This window comes from Lepus europaeus, unplaced genomic scaffold (assembly GCF_033115175.1).
Source record: "Lepus europaeus isolate LE1 unplaced genomic scaffold, mLepTim1.pri SCAFFOLD_29, whole genome shotgun sequence".
Lineage (NCBI taxonomy): Eukaryota > Metazoa > Chordata > Mammalia > Lagomorpha > Leporidae > Lepus > Lepus europaeus.
In genome coordinates, this window is record NW_026909167.1 from 3570556 (window position 1) to 3587728 (window position 17173).

At 40.3% G+C, this 17173-nt stretch overlaps 1 protein-coding gene and 1 long non-coding RNA gene across 2 annotated transcripts in view; both read left to right on the plus strand.

Moving 5' to 3' along the window:
• The first annotated feature begins 2030 nt into the window (after positions 1 to 2030).
• The window catches only part of LOC133754848 (uncharacterized), a 45736-nt gene continuing 30593 nt past the window's right edge, over positions 2031 to 17173 (plus strand). The window contains exon 1 of the long non-coding RNA XR_009865308.1: positions 2031 to 2129. This is a non-coding gene — a long non-coding RNA (uncharacterized LOC133754848). The remainder of the gene's footprint in view (positions 2130 to 17173) is intronic.
• On the plus strand, positions 13736 to 14263 carry LOC133754853 (acyl-protein thioesterase 1-like). The gene has a single exon (XM_062185229.1). The coding sequence runs from the start codon at positions 13736 to 13738 to the stop codon at positions 14261 to 14263; it is 528 nt and encodes a 175-aa protein (XP_062041213.1).

A 17173-nucleotide genomic window follows, 5' to 3' on the forward strand; every position in this document is an offset into this window, starting at 1 on the left:
TAGATTCACTTCACCATCAGCGAAGTATACAGTAAGTAGGAAAAACCTCCCTTTCAGACAAAAGGGAAAGAAAGTTTTAAAGTGAGAACATAATTTTCCTCATGGGCATTGTCTACCTTAGAAAAACTACTACAGAACATGCCTGTGACTATAGACTTGTAGTTCAGGCCACCGAAGATTAGAGATGGGACTTGGGCACTCCCTTGACTTGCATCCTCTGGTCTGCTTTAACACAAACCAGGAGGAAAAGAAAGCTCGGCATCAGAAGCAATGGGTGGCAGGCCTATTAATGGCTGATCTATACAGTGATCTGCCCTCAAGAAGACCCAACAGGCCAGTCCACTGCAGTGGCTTTCAATGTGGTAAGCCTGGGCTTCAGCAGAAGTCAGCTTGTGATGAGCCCTGGCAGCTCTGCCAAGAGTTGGATCACTGGAAATGGACCTGCCCTGGAGTCAAAGGATGCCCAGGTCAGAGCCACAGATCTTATTGGCTCTAAGCTGAAAAGCCCTTCACTCAGCCCAACTTCCAAAGTGACCACTGTAGCTGAGGGTATGGTCAAGTAGGGTCAGCAACATTGCAGGCAGAACCGTAAATTTTTTGTTGGAGATGCCACCTGCCTTTACCTGGCCAGCTCTCCTCCCAGGCCAGCCAAGTAATGAAAGTCAACAGAGTGCCTTCCCCTAGGAGGTTCACACCTCCCTTTGGATGTACCCCACGTGAAGAGATAGATAGGTCTGGGCCTCTGAATTTACAAGGCCTAAAGCCCAGCAGATTATTATCAAGCCCCTTCTATCAGGTTCTATTTGCCTCTCAATCAGAAAACTTAATTGTAGCTTAGACAGCACCTTTCTTAGCTCCTCTAATAATGACTCTGTCCTTTGTTCTAGACCCTGTCTAGCGTACTTGGGCCTCATTCCTTTGTAATCATAACCTCTACTCTACCACCAATGGCTCTACTCCCAACCTGTGTGTACTGATGGTCCTCTTCCCCACTTAATGCTGTATAATTGTTCAAACCTGGTAAATGCCACTCTTAGGATCATTGGTTACTATCTTCACTCTGTCTTTTATGACCTTGTCTAAATATGATCAGAGTCGGCAAACTTGGAAGGCTTCCATAGCCTTGGCAACTCATGACGAGAGCCTAGGATGGTTACTGGTGCCATAAACTAGAGTGTCAATTTGTTGGGTCAACAACAGGAGCCACTGTGCACTTGCTCCTCATGTGGGATCTCTGTCCTTAATGTGCTGTACATTTTGATTTAATGCTATAACTAGTACTCAAACAGTATGTTTCACTTTGTGTTTCCATGTGGGTGCAAACTGTTGAAATCTTTATACTAAATTGATCTTCTGTATGTAAAGAGAATTGAAAATGAATCTTGATGCAAATGGAAGGGGAGAGGGAGCGGGAGAGGGGAGGGTTGCGGGTGGGAGGGAAGTTATGGGAGGGGGAAGCCATTGTAATCCATAAGCTGTACACTGGAAATTTATATTCATTAAATAAAAATTAAAAAAAAAAGAAGAGAACACAGAGAGAGTAAACCAGTGGGTGAAAAATCACCTACTCTTCCCCCACACTACCCCAATCTGTCACTCTGCCTTTCAAATAAATAAAGCCTTAAAAAAAAAAAAAAAGGCCCATAAGCCAACAGATAAAATTCTAGCTCACCTGAAGCAGGTTACCGCAAGCTCAGGAAAGAATCCACCCGGGAGGACAGGGGGACACAGGGCGACACCAGCAGAGGGCAGCAGGGAGCTGAGAGGCCCTCCTGCAGCAGGGAGGAGGGCCCAGGAGGAGCAGTTTCCCACCTGACCCAGGCCTCCATGCCTGCTGTTTCCATCCACACAACCTGAGCTTAGGGCGTCCCAGCTATGGAGGATGCTGATTGGCTGCGTCGTTTGTGACGTGTCATGCAAACTGTCCAATCAGGGATGGCGACATCCAGGAGTCTTGACGTCATAGTCCTCTGTCCTACAGTTCTGCGGGTGCGCCAGGTCCTAGGAGACGGCGCCGCTGCCATGAGGCTCCCAAGCCAATCAGAATCCGCCGCTTTCCACCTTCACTGACGGCGGAGGGCTGGAGGGCAGCGACGCTGGACACCTAGGAAGCTGACCACCACGACACGGTGAGTGTGTGGGCCCGGTGTCCGGGGGGAAGCGGAGCCGCTGGAGCTGCTGAAGGGCCAGGAGGACGTGGGCCGCCCAGAGGTCATCTCTGGGATCTGTGGGCACCACACTGCCGCAGGTACAGCACTTTCCTTGGTCCCCTCTGACCCCGGGTTGGGGGAGACTGGCGCCGGAGACCCCCAACACCCTGGGCCTTCCCTGCTTGCAGCGACTTCGCATCCCTGGAGCCGTCCCTAGGCAGCTGTGTAGCGGCAGCTCCGCGTCTCCCCAGGTGTGCAGTGGGGCCTGAGCTGTCACTAGGGAAGCTGTGGGTTCTGTGTATGGGGTTCATGCGGGCCTGCAGCTGTCCTAATGCGGCCCTCGGTTCCTCCTTTCTTCCCTGTGAGGACTTGATTCTAAATATTCTAAACATTTTCTAAATATGTATGCATCAGGGTCTTGTCCAGGATGCTGACCTCTTTGCTTAGCTGTTTCTAGAGGGGTCTCTGTTTTCTGTTTCCAGTAACGTAGTAACACAGGTTAGATAAGATAAAAAGAGAAGTGTTTGACTCTGGGTTTTTATCCAGGTATTAGAGAGGCAGGAGGGCCTGTAATTTGACACTTGGCTATCATCTTAGCACTTACAGGCTCCCTTGACAGGCTGTCGTCTCTATTAACACTTTCAAAATAGAAATTTTGGCCACTTAAATTTATGTGTTTGAAAAATTTTGTTCCAAGAAATCCTTTCCAATCCTGAAGATATGCCTAGTTTACTGTTATTTTGAATTTATATTTTCATTTAAGAGCCTATTTCTTTTTGCTTATTTTAATTTTTCAATATTGTTGGAGTATAATTGACAGAATGTGTGTATATTCAAGATATGAAACCTGATGTTTTATAGGTGAGGGGATTTTCAAAAGTTATGGAAAATTGAAATTATCTTTTAATCCCATTTTTTATAAACTTTTGTAATCCTCTTGTACATATACAGGAATCATTATGAAATGCTTAGGACAAGGTAACATATCCATCACCTTACATTGTTACATTTTTAAAGAATACATAAGACATTAGCAAGTTGTGAGTATGTAATAGAGTATTATTTTAAATACTGTGTTGAATATTTTAAATACTGTGTTTAAAATCTTGAATTAATTTATCTCATAATTGCAAATGTTTTCCCATTTCCTTTGCTCTGATCCCCTGACAACCACTGTTCTTTTCTGTGATTGTGATTTTTTTAGGTTCCATATACAGTTGAGATTGTATGGCAATTATCTTTTAAGGCCTTATTCCCAATAGCCTAATGAGCTATTCCTATTTTTGGATCCATGTTTTGACAAAATAGTAGAATTTCCTTTTTAAGATTGCATATGATTCCTGTGTGTGTGTGTGTGTGTGTTTCTGTGTATGTCACACTTTCTTCATTCATCTGTTGATGAATGGTGATTTCCATATCTTGTATTTGTAGATAATGAATATAGTGATACAGGTATCTCTTGGAGATACTGATTTCCTTTGGAAACAAATGCAGTAGTAGGTTTTTCATATGTTCTATAATTAATTTGTTTGAAGTCCTACACAGTGTTTTTGTATTGGATATACCAAGTTTTAGTCCCACCAATGATTTATATATTCCCCTTTTTCCACATCTGGTCTAATTTATCTTTTTATTTTTGCATAATAGTCATTTTAACATATGTGAGTTAATAACCATTGTAATTAGCATCGTAGTCTTGAATAACAGTGTTGAGCCCCTTTTTAGTTACCTGTTAGCTACTTGTTTATGTTCAGTGGAAAAACTAATCAATCCTTTGTGCATTTTTTATTGCAATATGTGTTTTTGAGTTGTCTGTGTTCATTGTATTGCTCCCTTAGTCAGACTGGGGTTTCCCATTATTTTCTTCTATTCTTTGGGTTAACTTTTCAGTTTTACCTTTAGTATGCAGAATGCTTTTTCGTTACGTTTTTGTAGTCTTAACTTTTGCTTTTGTCACCTGTGCTTTTAGTGTCACATCTAAACAATCATTGTTGCGATTTGTGTCAATGAATTTGCTCCCATTTTTAAGGAGTTTTAAATTCTCAGGTCTTGTATGTAAGCTTACCCTTTAAGTTGAAATTCTTGCCTGGTGTAATATAATAATGTTATCTTTCAATTTTTGGCATGTGGATGTCCAATTTGCCCCTGTTTCAAATGTCGTCACAAAATAATGAGTAGCCACTTGCAACTGTGGCATCACTTGCTGGACCAGCACCCCAGAAGATGTGCCTCTAGGCCGGCGTCGTGGCTCACTAGGCTAATCCTCCGCCTTGCGGCGCCGGCACACCGGGTTCTAGTCCCGGTCGGGGCACTGATCCTGTCCCGGTTGCCCCTCTTCCAGGCCAGCTCTCTGCTGTGGCTAGGGAGTGCAGTGGAGGATGGCCCAAGTCCTTGGGCCCTGCACCCCATGGGAGACCAGGAGAAGCACCTGGCTCCTGCCATTGGATCAGCGCGGTGCGCCGGCCGCAGCGCGCCTACCGCGGCGGCCATTGGAGGGTGAACCAATGGCAAAAGGAAGACCTTTCTCTCTGTCTCTCTCTCACTGTCCACTCTGCCTGTCAAAAATAAAAAAATAAAAATAAAAATAAATAAAAAAGAAGATGTGCCTCTAATTGCACAGGAACAAGGCAAAAAGTGCCAGAGTCCAGTTTTTCCCTAATCTCACTCATCCCCCAAACCAATCCCACTGTGCTCTGCTGCTCTTCCTGTCTGCAGTAAAAGACTTCAGAAGTGAGCATCCAGGGAGAGACACACATGAAGTCTAAGGGATCACTCAGTAGTCTACCATTGGTTATTGTCTGTGTTGACAGTACCTAGCTGCCCTCCAGCTACTACCTAGCATACACCTGTAACACTACATGGATCCCTTCCTTCTGAATGTTATACAAGAGGAAGATGCATCATGAGGCCTCACATTTGCAATTGAACTGTCCTTGTCAGGGTTATGGTAATATCATAGATCCACAGCAATGGGAAATTTCAGTACCATGTTGTAGATTCTTCTCTATCCCCTGTGTATGGCCTTTCTTGTCGTCTCTCCTTCTCCTTTAAGAGGGCATGAATAATAATGGAAACTTTGGAGACTGATATAAGAGCTCCAATGTTGGCCTTATTACCAATTAGCCCTGTGACTTATCTAAATTACTTAACTTTAAAGTTTTTAAGATTAGTTGTCATAACCTGTAAAATGCCCATGATATGATTTAATAAGTTTGCTGTGATAATACTCTGGTGAGTGGTGCTGTGGCTTGGGGTCCACATGCCTTCATCAGGATCAATCGACTGTCCTTATTTTGCCACCTGACAGTAATGTTAGCTCTTGGTGGTCGTCTTCTGAATTCTCTCCTAGATATCATCTCCATATCACCCATGACCCTGTTCTTCTGAGTGGATACTATGCCTAAAAATGGAAAAGTCTTCTCTTTATCTGAAACTGGACTTTTTCTGAAGGGGCACTGCAACCTCAGATCTTTTTGTGAGTTCAAATTAAGCTTCTCTCATGGCTGCAGCTCAGCTTCTCATTTGCTGATATGCTTTCCTCTCCAGCAAGTCTTTTCCAATATGTCTGTTGAAAATTACTTCTTTCTCATCCAAGGGAAGAAGGTTAAAAGAATCTCAAACTCTTACTAGCTGCCAAATAAATTTGTATTGTTATTTATTTATATATTTAATTAATTATTTGAAATTCAAAGTTGAGAGAGAGAGGGCAACAAGGAGAAAGATTGATTCTCCATCTGTGAGATACTCCTCAAATGTCTGTGATGGCCAGGGCTGGGTCAGGCAGAAGCCAGGAGCTTCTTTTGGATATCCCACATGAGTGCAGGGGCTCAATAACTTGGTCCATCTTCTGCTGCTTTCCTAGGAGTATTAGAAGGGAGCTAGATCAGAAGTAGAGTAGCTAGGACTCAAATCAGTGTCCATATGGGATGCCTGCCCTGCACATGGCAGATTAACCTGCTGTGCCACAGTACTGGCCACTCTTGTAACTCTTTAGAGAGTAAAATAACTTATTTTAAGAGATTTTCTAGGATATTCATCACACACTCACACACAGAGAGAATTGTAATTCATAGTTGCATCATGAGTAGAGGGAATAAAACTATCCCAAATTCTAAATAAGAAAAAATGGTTGTTTGACATTTAGACATTATTTTATTAAAGCGTGTTCTAATTAGGTTGCTCTGGTGAAAACTGAAGCTTGTTATTTGATGATTGATTCTCTTGTATATTGTAAATTTTGTCTCTATGTGTTTGATTATTTATGCCAAGTTGGTGGAGATGCTGGCACTATATTCCTTGAAGGTTAGAAGTTCATTAAGATATTATTAACCTGCAGAAAGTAAATTACTTTTATATCTAAGTTAGTAGTTAGACATTTCTTTCCTATAATAAAACCCAGTTTCTTATATACATGATGAATTGCTTTTTTTGACTCTCATTGTTACTTTCATAATGCATTAAATAAAATTTTGTCAGATACTTACTATTTGTGTGAAAATAGTGTCTTTAACAGTCCTTCTGTATGACAAAGTGTGTTTCTGAATATTTGTTTCTCAAGGGCAGCCTAACGTTTCATGGGAGCAATTGGAAAAGATAAGTCAATACACAAGTTAGCCGAAAGCTACTATTCAGTCCAAACTTAGAGTATAGTTTTGATATATTTGATAGGGATCTCAAAAAAATTCCATACACTGAGTGGCTTAATAAAAAAGAAAGGCAGAGAGACAGAAAAATCTAAGAATAAAAAAAAACACAGAAATTAATATCTTAGAGTTGTGGAGCTTTGACATCTGAGATGGAGGTATCAGCAGGGCAAGTTCCTCTGAAAGCTGGGGTGGTGAACTGGATTCGCATCTCCCTGGCAGCTTTGGGCTTGCCTTCACTTTCATATGGCTTTCTCCCTATGTGTGTGCCTGCATCCAGACTTTTACTTTTTACAAAGATGCCAGTCATTCTGGTTCATAATACTCTCCTGATGGCCCTGTTTTGTCGTGATTACTTCTGCAAAGTATTTATTTCAAATAAGGCCACATTCTGAGGTCCTGGTGTTGGGACTTCAAATTATGAAACTTTGGGAAAACACAATTTAAGCTGTAACAGAAGGTTACTTCCTCTCCACCTCTAAAGATGACTTTTTCCCACAAATAACATTTTAAGGAACAGAATGTCATTAACTTACAATGCACTCTCAGATGAGAAATCTCATTTTTTTTAAAAAAGGACTTCATTGTCAAACCTCACACAAAGCACATTCCAATATGATTATGTGTATGTGGTTATGGTGAATTATATTTTGGAATTAAATGCTGTCTACGTGATGAGTTTGCAAGTTCTTAGGGACATTGGCAAGCAGTCCATTTTTTTAAGATTATTTATTTTAGAGGCAGAGCTACAGACACACAGAGAGAGAGACAGGGAGAGAGCTCTCCCATTACCTGGCTAAATGTCCAAATTGTGGTAATGGCAGGGGCTAAGTCAAATCAAATCCAGTAGTCAGGACCTTCTTCCAAACATTTTAGTCTGCATGTTTTATTGGTAGAACTAAGGCAATTTACACTCAAGATTACTATCAGTAATTATCAACTTCTGGCATTTTCCTATAAATATTCCTAGTTTGTTTTGTATTTTCATTATAGGTTTACTATATTTTCTGCCTTCACATTCTTTGATGATGCTGACTCTCTTTCTGTTTTTATATGAAGCACATCTTAAGTATGATTTGTAAAGCTGGATGAGCACTGACACATTCTTTCAATTTCTGTTGTTTTGAAAGGTCTTTATTTCACCTCCATTTGATATGGGTTGCCCTTTTAATTTTTTTAACATTAATATCTTGAAGGTCATGTCATCTGTTTAGATAAGAATTCTGAATATCAGCTCGAATATCAACATGGTATGCTTTAGCATTTATGGTGTGGGAGAAATACACAGGAAAGTGAGGACCTCATTTAAGGGAGAGAGGAGTTTAGAAGTGTGAACTGAGTGCATACCAGTCATAGACAGGCCGGTTAAAAGATGTTTTCACATCAGTTACTGCTTGATATGCCTGCAACCAACAGTGGACTACCTTGGTTCTAGTAATAACTCCACTCCCAATTCAGACTTTCTACTGACAAGCACACTGGTAGGTAAAAGCCAATGTCTAAAATTTTTGTATCTCTATCACTCACATCAAAGATCTGGATTATACTAATATGAGGAAGTCAAATTATCCCTATTTGCAGATGATATGATTTTAAATATAGGAGAACCAAAAAACCCCACTAAGAGATTATTGGAACTCATTAAAAATTTTGGGAAAGTGGCAGTGTGTAAAATTAGCACACAAAAATCAATAGCCTTTGTATACAAAAACAATGCCATGGCTGAGAAAGAAGTCTTAAGATCAGTCCAATTCACAGTTGTTACAAAAATATTTAAATGCATTGGAATAAATTTAACCAAGGAAGTGAGAATTCTATGACTGATAATTTTTTTAAAAAAATAATGAAAAAACAGAAGAAGACACAAAAAATTGAAGCATCTTCCATGTTCATGGATTGGAAAAATCAGTATCATCAGAATGTACATTATACCAAAAGCAATTTACAGAATCAGTGAGATGCCAATCAAAATAGCAAGGACCTAGAAAAAATGCTATTAAAATTATATGGAAGCACTACAGACCCTGAATAGCCAAAGCAGTCTTATATATAAAACCAAAGCTGGACGCATTATGAAATCAGATTTCAAGACATACTACTGGCAGTTATAATTGAAACAACCTGGTACTGGCAAAAAAAAAAATATGAGTAGACAAATAGAACAGCATAGAAACTCCAGACTAATCCATGCATCTACAACCAACATATTTTTCACAAAAGATCAAGGACAGTCTCTTCATCAAATGGTGCTGGTAAACCTGGATCTCCACATGCATAAGCATGAAACTAGACCCCCCACCTTACACCTTACACAAAAATCCACTCAAAATGAATCAAATACCTAAATCTATGACCCAATACCATCAAATTATTATAGGAAAATTTCAGATAAACTTTGCAAGACTTTAGCACAAAGACTTTAATTTTTATCCCTCAAACCTCCCTGTCTGTGATTATGAGGAATTATTATAATTGAATGATTATGAATATGAATTATGGTGATAAAAATAATGGCTAATAATTTTTGAACCCTTAACAAAGGGCAAATTTTGTTCTAGGGACTTGGCAGGTATACAACCATTAAATTTTCACAATGACCCTGTAAGGCAGAAACTATAACCTTTTTATGTTTTAAAAAAGAGGATCGGTGCTGTGGCTCACTTGGTTAATCCTCCACCTGCAGTGTCGGCAACTCATATGGGTGCCAGGTTCTAGTCCCAGTTGCTCCTCTTCCAGTCCAGCTCTCTGCTGTGGCCCAGGAGGGCAGTGGAGGATGGCCCAAGTGCTTGGACCCCTGCCCCCACATGGGAGACCAGGAGAAGCACTTGGCTCCTGGCTTCAGATTGGCATAGCTCTGGCTGTAGTGGTCATTTGGGGGGTGAACCAATGGAAGGAAGACTTTTCCCTCTGTCTCTCTCTCTCACTGTCTAACTCTGTCAAATAAATAAAAAAGAAAAAGAAACTGAGGCCCAGGGTGTTTAAGTAGAATGTTAAGGTCATGAATGCTTTTTTAAAATTCTCCAAATACAAACTATTGATCATAATGCATTTGAACATGGGGTTTAGAGGCTTACAGATCTGGAATTATGCTTTAGCCCTCTAAGTGCAGCCACAGTCATTTATCATTTATTTTCCACAATTGGTGGAGAAATATAAATTTTAAAAAGTATATAGCTCTTCTTTATCTACTCTGAAAATGTTTTGACTTACTGGAAGTTTAGGTAGTGATTAATGGATAGATACCGACACATGGGTGAGTGAATAAAGACCTTTAGCTTTGTTATTTTCTGTCACTAGATGACACAAAAATGCCTAAACAAGTTGAAAGTCTCCTTTCTGGGACTCACAAAGCATATGCAATAGTAAATAATCACTAGACTTTAATCCTAACCACAGAAGATTACAAGGGGATTCTACACTTTACAAACATGATGGAAAGACTAATTTGATTTCTTATTCTGTTGTCTTTTTCTATGTATTCAGTATAATTTTAAGATTTTTCCCTTCATTATTTTAAAATATTTTAGTTCTATTTAATTTTTATTAATATAAAAAGAACATTTTTTAGATTTTTTTTATTTGAAAGTCAGAGTTACACAGAGAGAGGAGAGGCAGAGAGAGAAAGAGGTCTTCCATCTGAATGTTCACTCCCCAAATGGTCGCAACTGCTGGAGCTGTGATGATCTGAAGCCAGGAGCCAGGAGCTTCTTCCAGGTCTCCCACGTGGGTGGGACCCAAGGACATGGGCCATCTTCTACTGGTACCCTGGGACATAGCAGAGAGCTGGATAGGAAGTGGAGCAGCCGGGCCTCAAACTGGCACCCACATGGAATGCCGGCACTTCAGGCCAGGGCATTAACCCACTGTGCAACAGCACCGGACCCAAAAGAACAGATTTAATATATTTCTTTTTTTTACAGGCAGTGTTAGACAGTGAGAGAGAGAGAGACAGAGAGAAAGGTCTTCCTTTTTCCATTGGTTCACCCCCCAAGTGGCCACTACAGCCAGCGTGTTGTGGCCATCACGCTGCACCGATCCAAAGCCAGGAGCCAGGTGCTTCCTCTTGGTCTCCCATGTGGGTGCAGGACCCAAGCACTTGGGCCATCCTCCACTGCCTTCCCGGGCCACAGCAGAGAGCTGGACTGGAAGAGGAGCGACCGGGACAGAATCCAGCACCCCAACTGGGACTAGAACCCAGGGTGCTGGTGTGCAGGTGGAGGATTAACCTAGTGAGCCACAGTGCTAGCCAGATTTAATATATTTCTGAGGTAAAATTCTAGTGAAATAACCACACTTCACTCCCATCCTTCTCCCCATCAACCAATGACCCTCCTTCCCTTCTTTTTTCTTTAATCTTTGCAAAAGCATAATTTTAGTCCATTGTATAATCACAGATTTAATGTACCACTAACAATAATAAGTTAAAGGTAGAAAGATCACAATTTGACAGAAGTAGAAACAAGAGCTAAAAACATCAAATCACAAGATGTCCATTTCATTCCTACACATTTTTTGTGCTTTATAATGACTACCATATATCAGAGAAAATGTAATATTTGTCTTTAGAATACTGGCTGATTTCACTAAGCACAGTTGTTTGCAGCTGCATCCATTTCTTTCCAAAAGACAGGATTTCATTAATTTTTAAGGATGAGTAGTATTCAATCGTGTATATATACTAAAAATCTTTTTTGAAGATTTACTTATTTATTTGAAAGTCTGAATTATATAGGGTAAAGGAAAGACAGAGAGAGAGAGAGAGAGAGAGAGAGAGAGATTCTTTCTGCTGGTTCACTCCTCAAATGACCACAGCAGTCAGGGCTGGGCCAGACTGGAGCCAGGGGCTTCTTCCAAGTCTCCCACATGGGTTCTGGAGCCCAAGAACACAGACATTTTCCATTATTTTCCCATGTGCATTAGCAAGGGTCTGGATCTGAAGGGAACACCAAGGACTAGAATGGGTGCCAATATGGGATGGCAGCACTGCAGATGCCAGCTTAACCTGCTACAGCATAGCTCTAGCCCCAACATTTTCTTCATTGAGTTATCAACTGATGGACATCTATGTTGATTCCATGTGTTAGCTCTCTGTGAATTGACATGCAATGAACATGAGGGTTTTTTCATAGGGTGATTTCATTTCATTTGGGTAATTCCCAGGAGATGCATGACCAGGTCATATGGTAGATCTATTTTCAGATTTTTGAGTAATCTACCTATTGTCTTCCATAATGATTGTTCTCATTTACATTATCATCAAGAGTGTATTAAGGTAATGTTTTCCATAAATCCTCACCAGTGTTTATTATTTTTCTGATTTTTGGATGATTACCATTGTAACTGGGTGAGGAAATACCTAATGTAGTTTTTATTAAAATTTCCCTGATGGCTACTACTTCTGAGCATTTTTTCATTTGTTATATTTCATCCTTTGAAAAAATGCCTGTCCATGCCCTTTACCCATTTCTTAACTGTATTATTTTGTTTTGTTATTGTTGAGATTTTGAGCTCATTATAGATTCTGAGTATTAATTATTTATCAGTTTCATAGTTCCCAAATATTTTATCTCATTCTGTTGGTTGCTTCTTCACTGTGTTAAGTTTTTACTTTTAGTGCAAAGGCTTCCCTCCCTTTCAATTGTTGTGAAAGTTTCAGACTTAGAATTAGAATTAGTTCTTTAAAAGTCTTCTTTAAAAGTGGAATTCAACAGTGAAGCCATCTGGTCCTGGGCTTTTCTTTGTTGGGAGGGTCTTTATTACTGATTCAGTCTCCATCTTGCTTATTGGCCTATTTAAATTTTCTGTGTCTTCATAAATCAATTTTGATAGTGTGTCTGCTTCTAGAAATCTATGTATTTCTTGTATATTTTCCAATCTTTCCAATAGCTGTTTGCATTAATTTAATTCCTGATGATTCTTTTTATTTCTGTGGCCTCTGTTGTGACATTTCTTTTTTTAAATATTTTTTTCATTTATTTGAAATTCAGAATTACACAGAGAAAGAAAGAGAGGCAGAGATAGAGAGAGGTCTTCCATCTGCTGGTTCACTCCCCAATTGGCTGCATTGTCTTGAGTTGTGCTGATTCAAAACCAGATGCCAGGAGATTCTTATGAGTCTCTCATGCAGATGAAGGGGCCCAAGGACTTGGGCCACCTTCTACTGCTTTATCAGGCCACAGCAAAGAGCTGGATCATAAGTGGAGTATCTGGGTCTCAAACCAGTATCTCCATGGGATGCTAGCACTTCAGGTGGTGGCTTTACCTGCTGTGCCACACCACTAGTCCCAACATCTCTTTTTTCATCTCTGAATTTGTTAATTTTGGTCTTCTCCCTTTTTTGTTTAGTTAAACCAAGGATATATCAATTTTATTTATTTTTCAAAACACTATTTCTTCATTTCATCCATTTTTTGCATTATTACATAATGACCTTGTCTCTTTGGACAGTTTCTTTTTTTGTTTAGAGATTTATTTATTTATTTGAAAATAAGAGTTACACCAAGAGAGAAGGAGAGTCAGAGAGAGAGGTCTTCCATCTGCTGGTTCACTCCCCATCAGCCGCAATGGGTGGAGCTGCTCCAATCCAAAGCCAGGAGCCAGGAGCTTCTTCTGGGTCTCCCACATGAGTGCAGGGGCCCAAGGACTTGGGTCATCTTCTACTGCTTTCCCAGGACATAGCAGAGAGCTGGATCAGAAGTGGAGCAGCTAGGACATAAAGCAGCACCCATATGGGATGCCGGCACTGCAGGCAGTGACCTTACCCTCTATGCCACAGCACTGGCCCTGATGATTTCTTAAACTCTATTTTCTCTGGCTTAGCGCCTACATGACTGAGCATGTTCCAAGTAGTGCTCCGGTGACTCACTGCTGGCAGACCCTTGGGCTGAGGCCAGACATTCTTCCTCGCTTCCACTTCTGACATGCTGTTGGCTTATTCTGTGTATGTGTGGTAATACCATGTCTGCTCCACTGTTAGCAATCATGCCTCACACCCGGAATGCTGCCACTGTGGTAATTTTCCTTCATGGATTAGGAGATACTTGGCATGGATGGGCAGAAGCCTTTGCAGGTATCACAAGTTCACATACCAAATGTAGCTGCCCACATGCACCCATTATGCCTGTTACATTAAATATAAACATGGCTATGCCTTATTGGTTTGCTAATATTGGACTTTCACCAGACTCACAGGAGGATGAATCTGGAATTAAACAGACAGCAGGAAATGTAAAGGTTTTGATAGATCAAGAGATGATGAGTGGCATTCCTTCTAACAGAATTATTTTGGAAGGATTTCCTCAGGGAGGAGTTTTATTTTTATATACTGCTATTACCATACAGCAGAAACTGGTGGGTATCACGGCACTTAGTTGCTGGCTTCCACTTTGGGCTTCATTTCCAAGATGTCCTATCAGTGGTGCTAATAGAGATGTTTCTATTCTCCTGTGCCATGGAGATTGCAACCCTTAGGTCTACTAATGTTTCATTCTCTTACTATGGAAAAGCTAAACACATTGCTAAATCTGGCCAGTGTAACCTTTAAGGCCTATGAAGGCATGAGGCACAGTTCCTGTCAGCAAAAAAAGGATGCTTAACATTTCTGAGGTATGTTAATTTTTCTGCTGTATTACAACAGACCAAACAAGACACACAAGAATGTTTCTTATAAATGAGTGCTAATTGGTAATGAAAATAATTTAGTACTGGACTATAGAATAATAATGTTAATAATGAAGCCATATATTTATCTCTGGATTTAAAAATTTTGAACAATCATTTCTGAGTCATTTTGCTTTGCCTTGAAGAATAAAATATATTGTTTCAGTTATATAAGTCAGCAAAATCTTATTTATGGCAAGAAATATTCTGTTGCAATGTTGTGCTGTAAAGTGGGAAAATGTAAATGTTTTCCACAGTTTCTATCAATGTGAAATGAAACTTAATTCTGAAAAAAGTCTATTTTATCTGATATTAGGCTAGGAACTCCTGCTCATTTTTTAATTTCCATTAGCATAGAATAATTTTCTCCATTCTGTCACTTTCGGTCTGTGTGTAGCTTTGTTGGCACGCAGTGTTTCTTGTATGTTTTTAATCCATTCAGCCAGTCTATCTTTTATTTGGAGAGTTTATTCCACTTACATTCAAGGTTGTTATTGGTAGCTGGCACTGCAGCTCACTAGGCTAATCCTCTGCCTGTGGCACCAGTACACCGGGTTCTAGTCCTGGTTGGGGTGCTGGATTCTGTCCCAGTTGCTCCTCTTCCAGTCCAGTTCTCGGATGTGGCCCGGGAAGGCAGTGGAGGACGGCCCAAGTCCTTGGGCCCTGCACCTGCATGGGAGGCCAGGAGTAAGCATCTAGCTCTTGGCTTCAGATTGGCACAGAGCACCAGCTGTAGTGGCTATTTGGGGGGTGAATCAATGGAAGAAAGACCCTTCTCTTTTTCTCTCTCACTGTATAACTCTGCCTGTCAAAAAAAAAAAAGGATTGTTTTTGGTGAGTGATGACTTGTTCTTGCCTTTTTTCCCCACATATATTCTACTGTTTGTTTTACTATTACTTTGTACTAATACTAGGTTTTTGGCCTGATATTCTTTCACGATGCTGGTTATATTTCTCTGTTTCTGTGTTTAGTACATCCTGAAGTATCACTTTTAAGGGGACAAGTTATTTTTTTTTCAAGATTGTTTGTTTTGGAAAGTCTTTATTAACTTTCATTTACAAATTAGAGCTGAGCTGGATACAGTATTCCAGCCCAACAGCTTTGTTTTTCCTTAAGGACTTGGACTATGTCTCTGTTCTATCCTCTTCTAGGGGGTTTTTGATGAAAAATCTGCTGTCAATCTAGAGCTCTTTTAATGATAGTCTTGCATTTCTGTCTTGTACTTTTTAGCATCTTTTCTTTATGTTTTACATTTGAAAGTTTGAATACTCTGTATTGTGATGAAGACCTTCTCCAATCATGTCTATCTAGGATTCTAGGTACTTCCTGTGCTTGGATGTCCATATCTTTGTCCAAATTTCAGAAAGTTTCTTCTATTATTTTGCTGATTAAGTTTTCTAAATTACTCTATTTTTCCACTCCTTCAGGGATGCCTAAGACATGTGTAGTTTGTCCTTGATGGTGTCTAATAGACTAAACACTGTTTTCATTTTTCTGAATTTTTTTCTTTTTTTTGTCAGACTGTGATATTTCAAAACCTTTGTCTTTCAGCTTGGATATTCTTTCTTTGGCACCATTGAGAATGGTGTTCATGCTTTTCACTGCATTTTTTATTTGACATATTGAACTCTTCATTTCTTAATATTTCAATTTGCTTGTTCTTTAATATTTCTATTTCTTGGCTGAATTTCTCATTCATGGCATGCATCAATTTCTTTAACTCATGTAATTGCTTCTCTGTATTTTTTAGTAATCCTACAATAAGTCCTAGTATTTCTGCATCTTTAAAAATAGTTATTTATTTCATCTGAAAAGCAGAGTAACAGATGGAGGGTACGAAAAAGGAAGAGAGAGAGAGAGATCCTCCATCCACTGGTTCAGTCTCCAAATGGCAAAAATGGCTGAGCTGGGCCAGGTTGAAGCCAGGAGCCAGGAACTGTATCCAGGGCTCCAATGTGTGTGGCAGGGACCCAAATACTTGGACTGTACTCCACTACTTTTCCAAGGAGATGGATTGGAAATGAAGCAGTCAGGATTGAACTGGCACTTATATGGGATACTGGTATTGCAAGTGGCATCTTAACATGTTATGCTACAATGCCAGCCTATAGTATTTGCAATTTAAGGTTGCAAACTATTAAGCCATGAAGTTATTAAATCTGCAGCCTCCCACATCCTACAGTGTGTGGTTCAGTTAATGTCCCAGGCTCCTTGCTCAGTTATGCTTTCACCGTTTCCTCTCCCTCTTAGGCCAGGCATGTGGCCCCCAGTGTAGGTTGGGAGACCTAGGCTCCATCAACACTGAGACCCACCACCACCACCATGCTGGAGAGCATACAAGTCAATGGACACCCAGCCACCATCTCCATCTGCCAGTGTTTCCAACTGACTTGTACCACTCTCTGTTTTCCCATAATTCATGATGTGAAAACACTGGCTTTTCCCCTTTCTCTTGAGTCTCAGGAGAGCCAAAGCAGCAGCCTTTTGCCTGGTTCCCCTCTCCCCTACCAAAGGGATCCTTCCTGATTTTCAGAGGCGTCTACTCCCTCCCCTAAATCAGGCTGAGAAGGAACCAGCCAGCTCTTACCTTCTCAGGTTTTCTCTCCCACCTCAGCTTATTTTTTGTTTCCCTCAACCCCCTACCTCAGAAGCCATTTTATGAACTGCTATGTGCCACCAGAGCCTTCAGTAAAAACAAAAGCAGGCCTGTTTATTAAAAA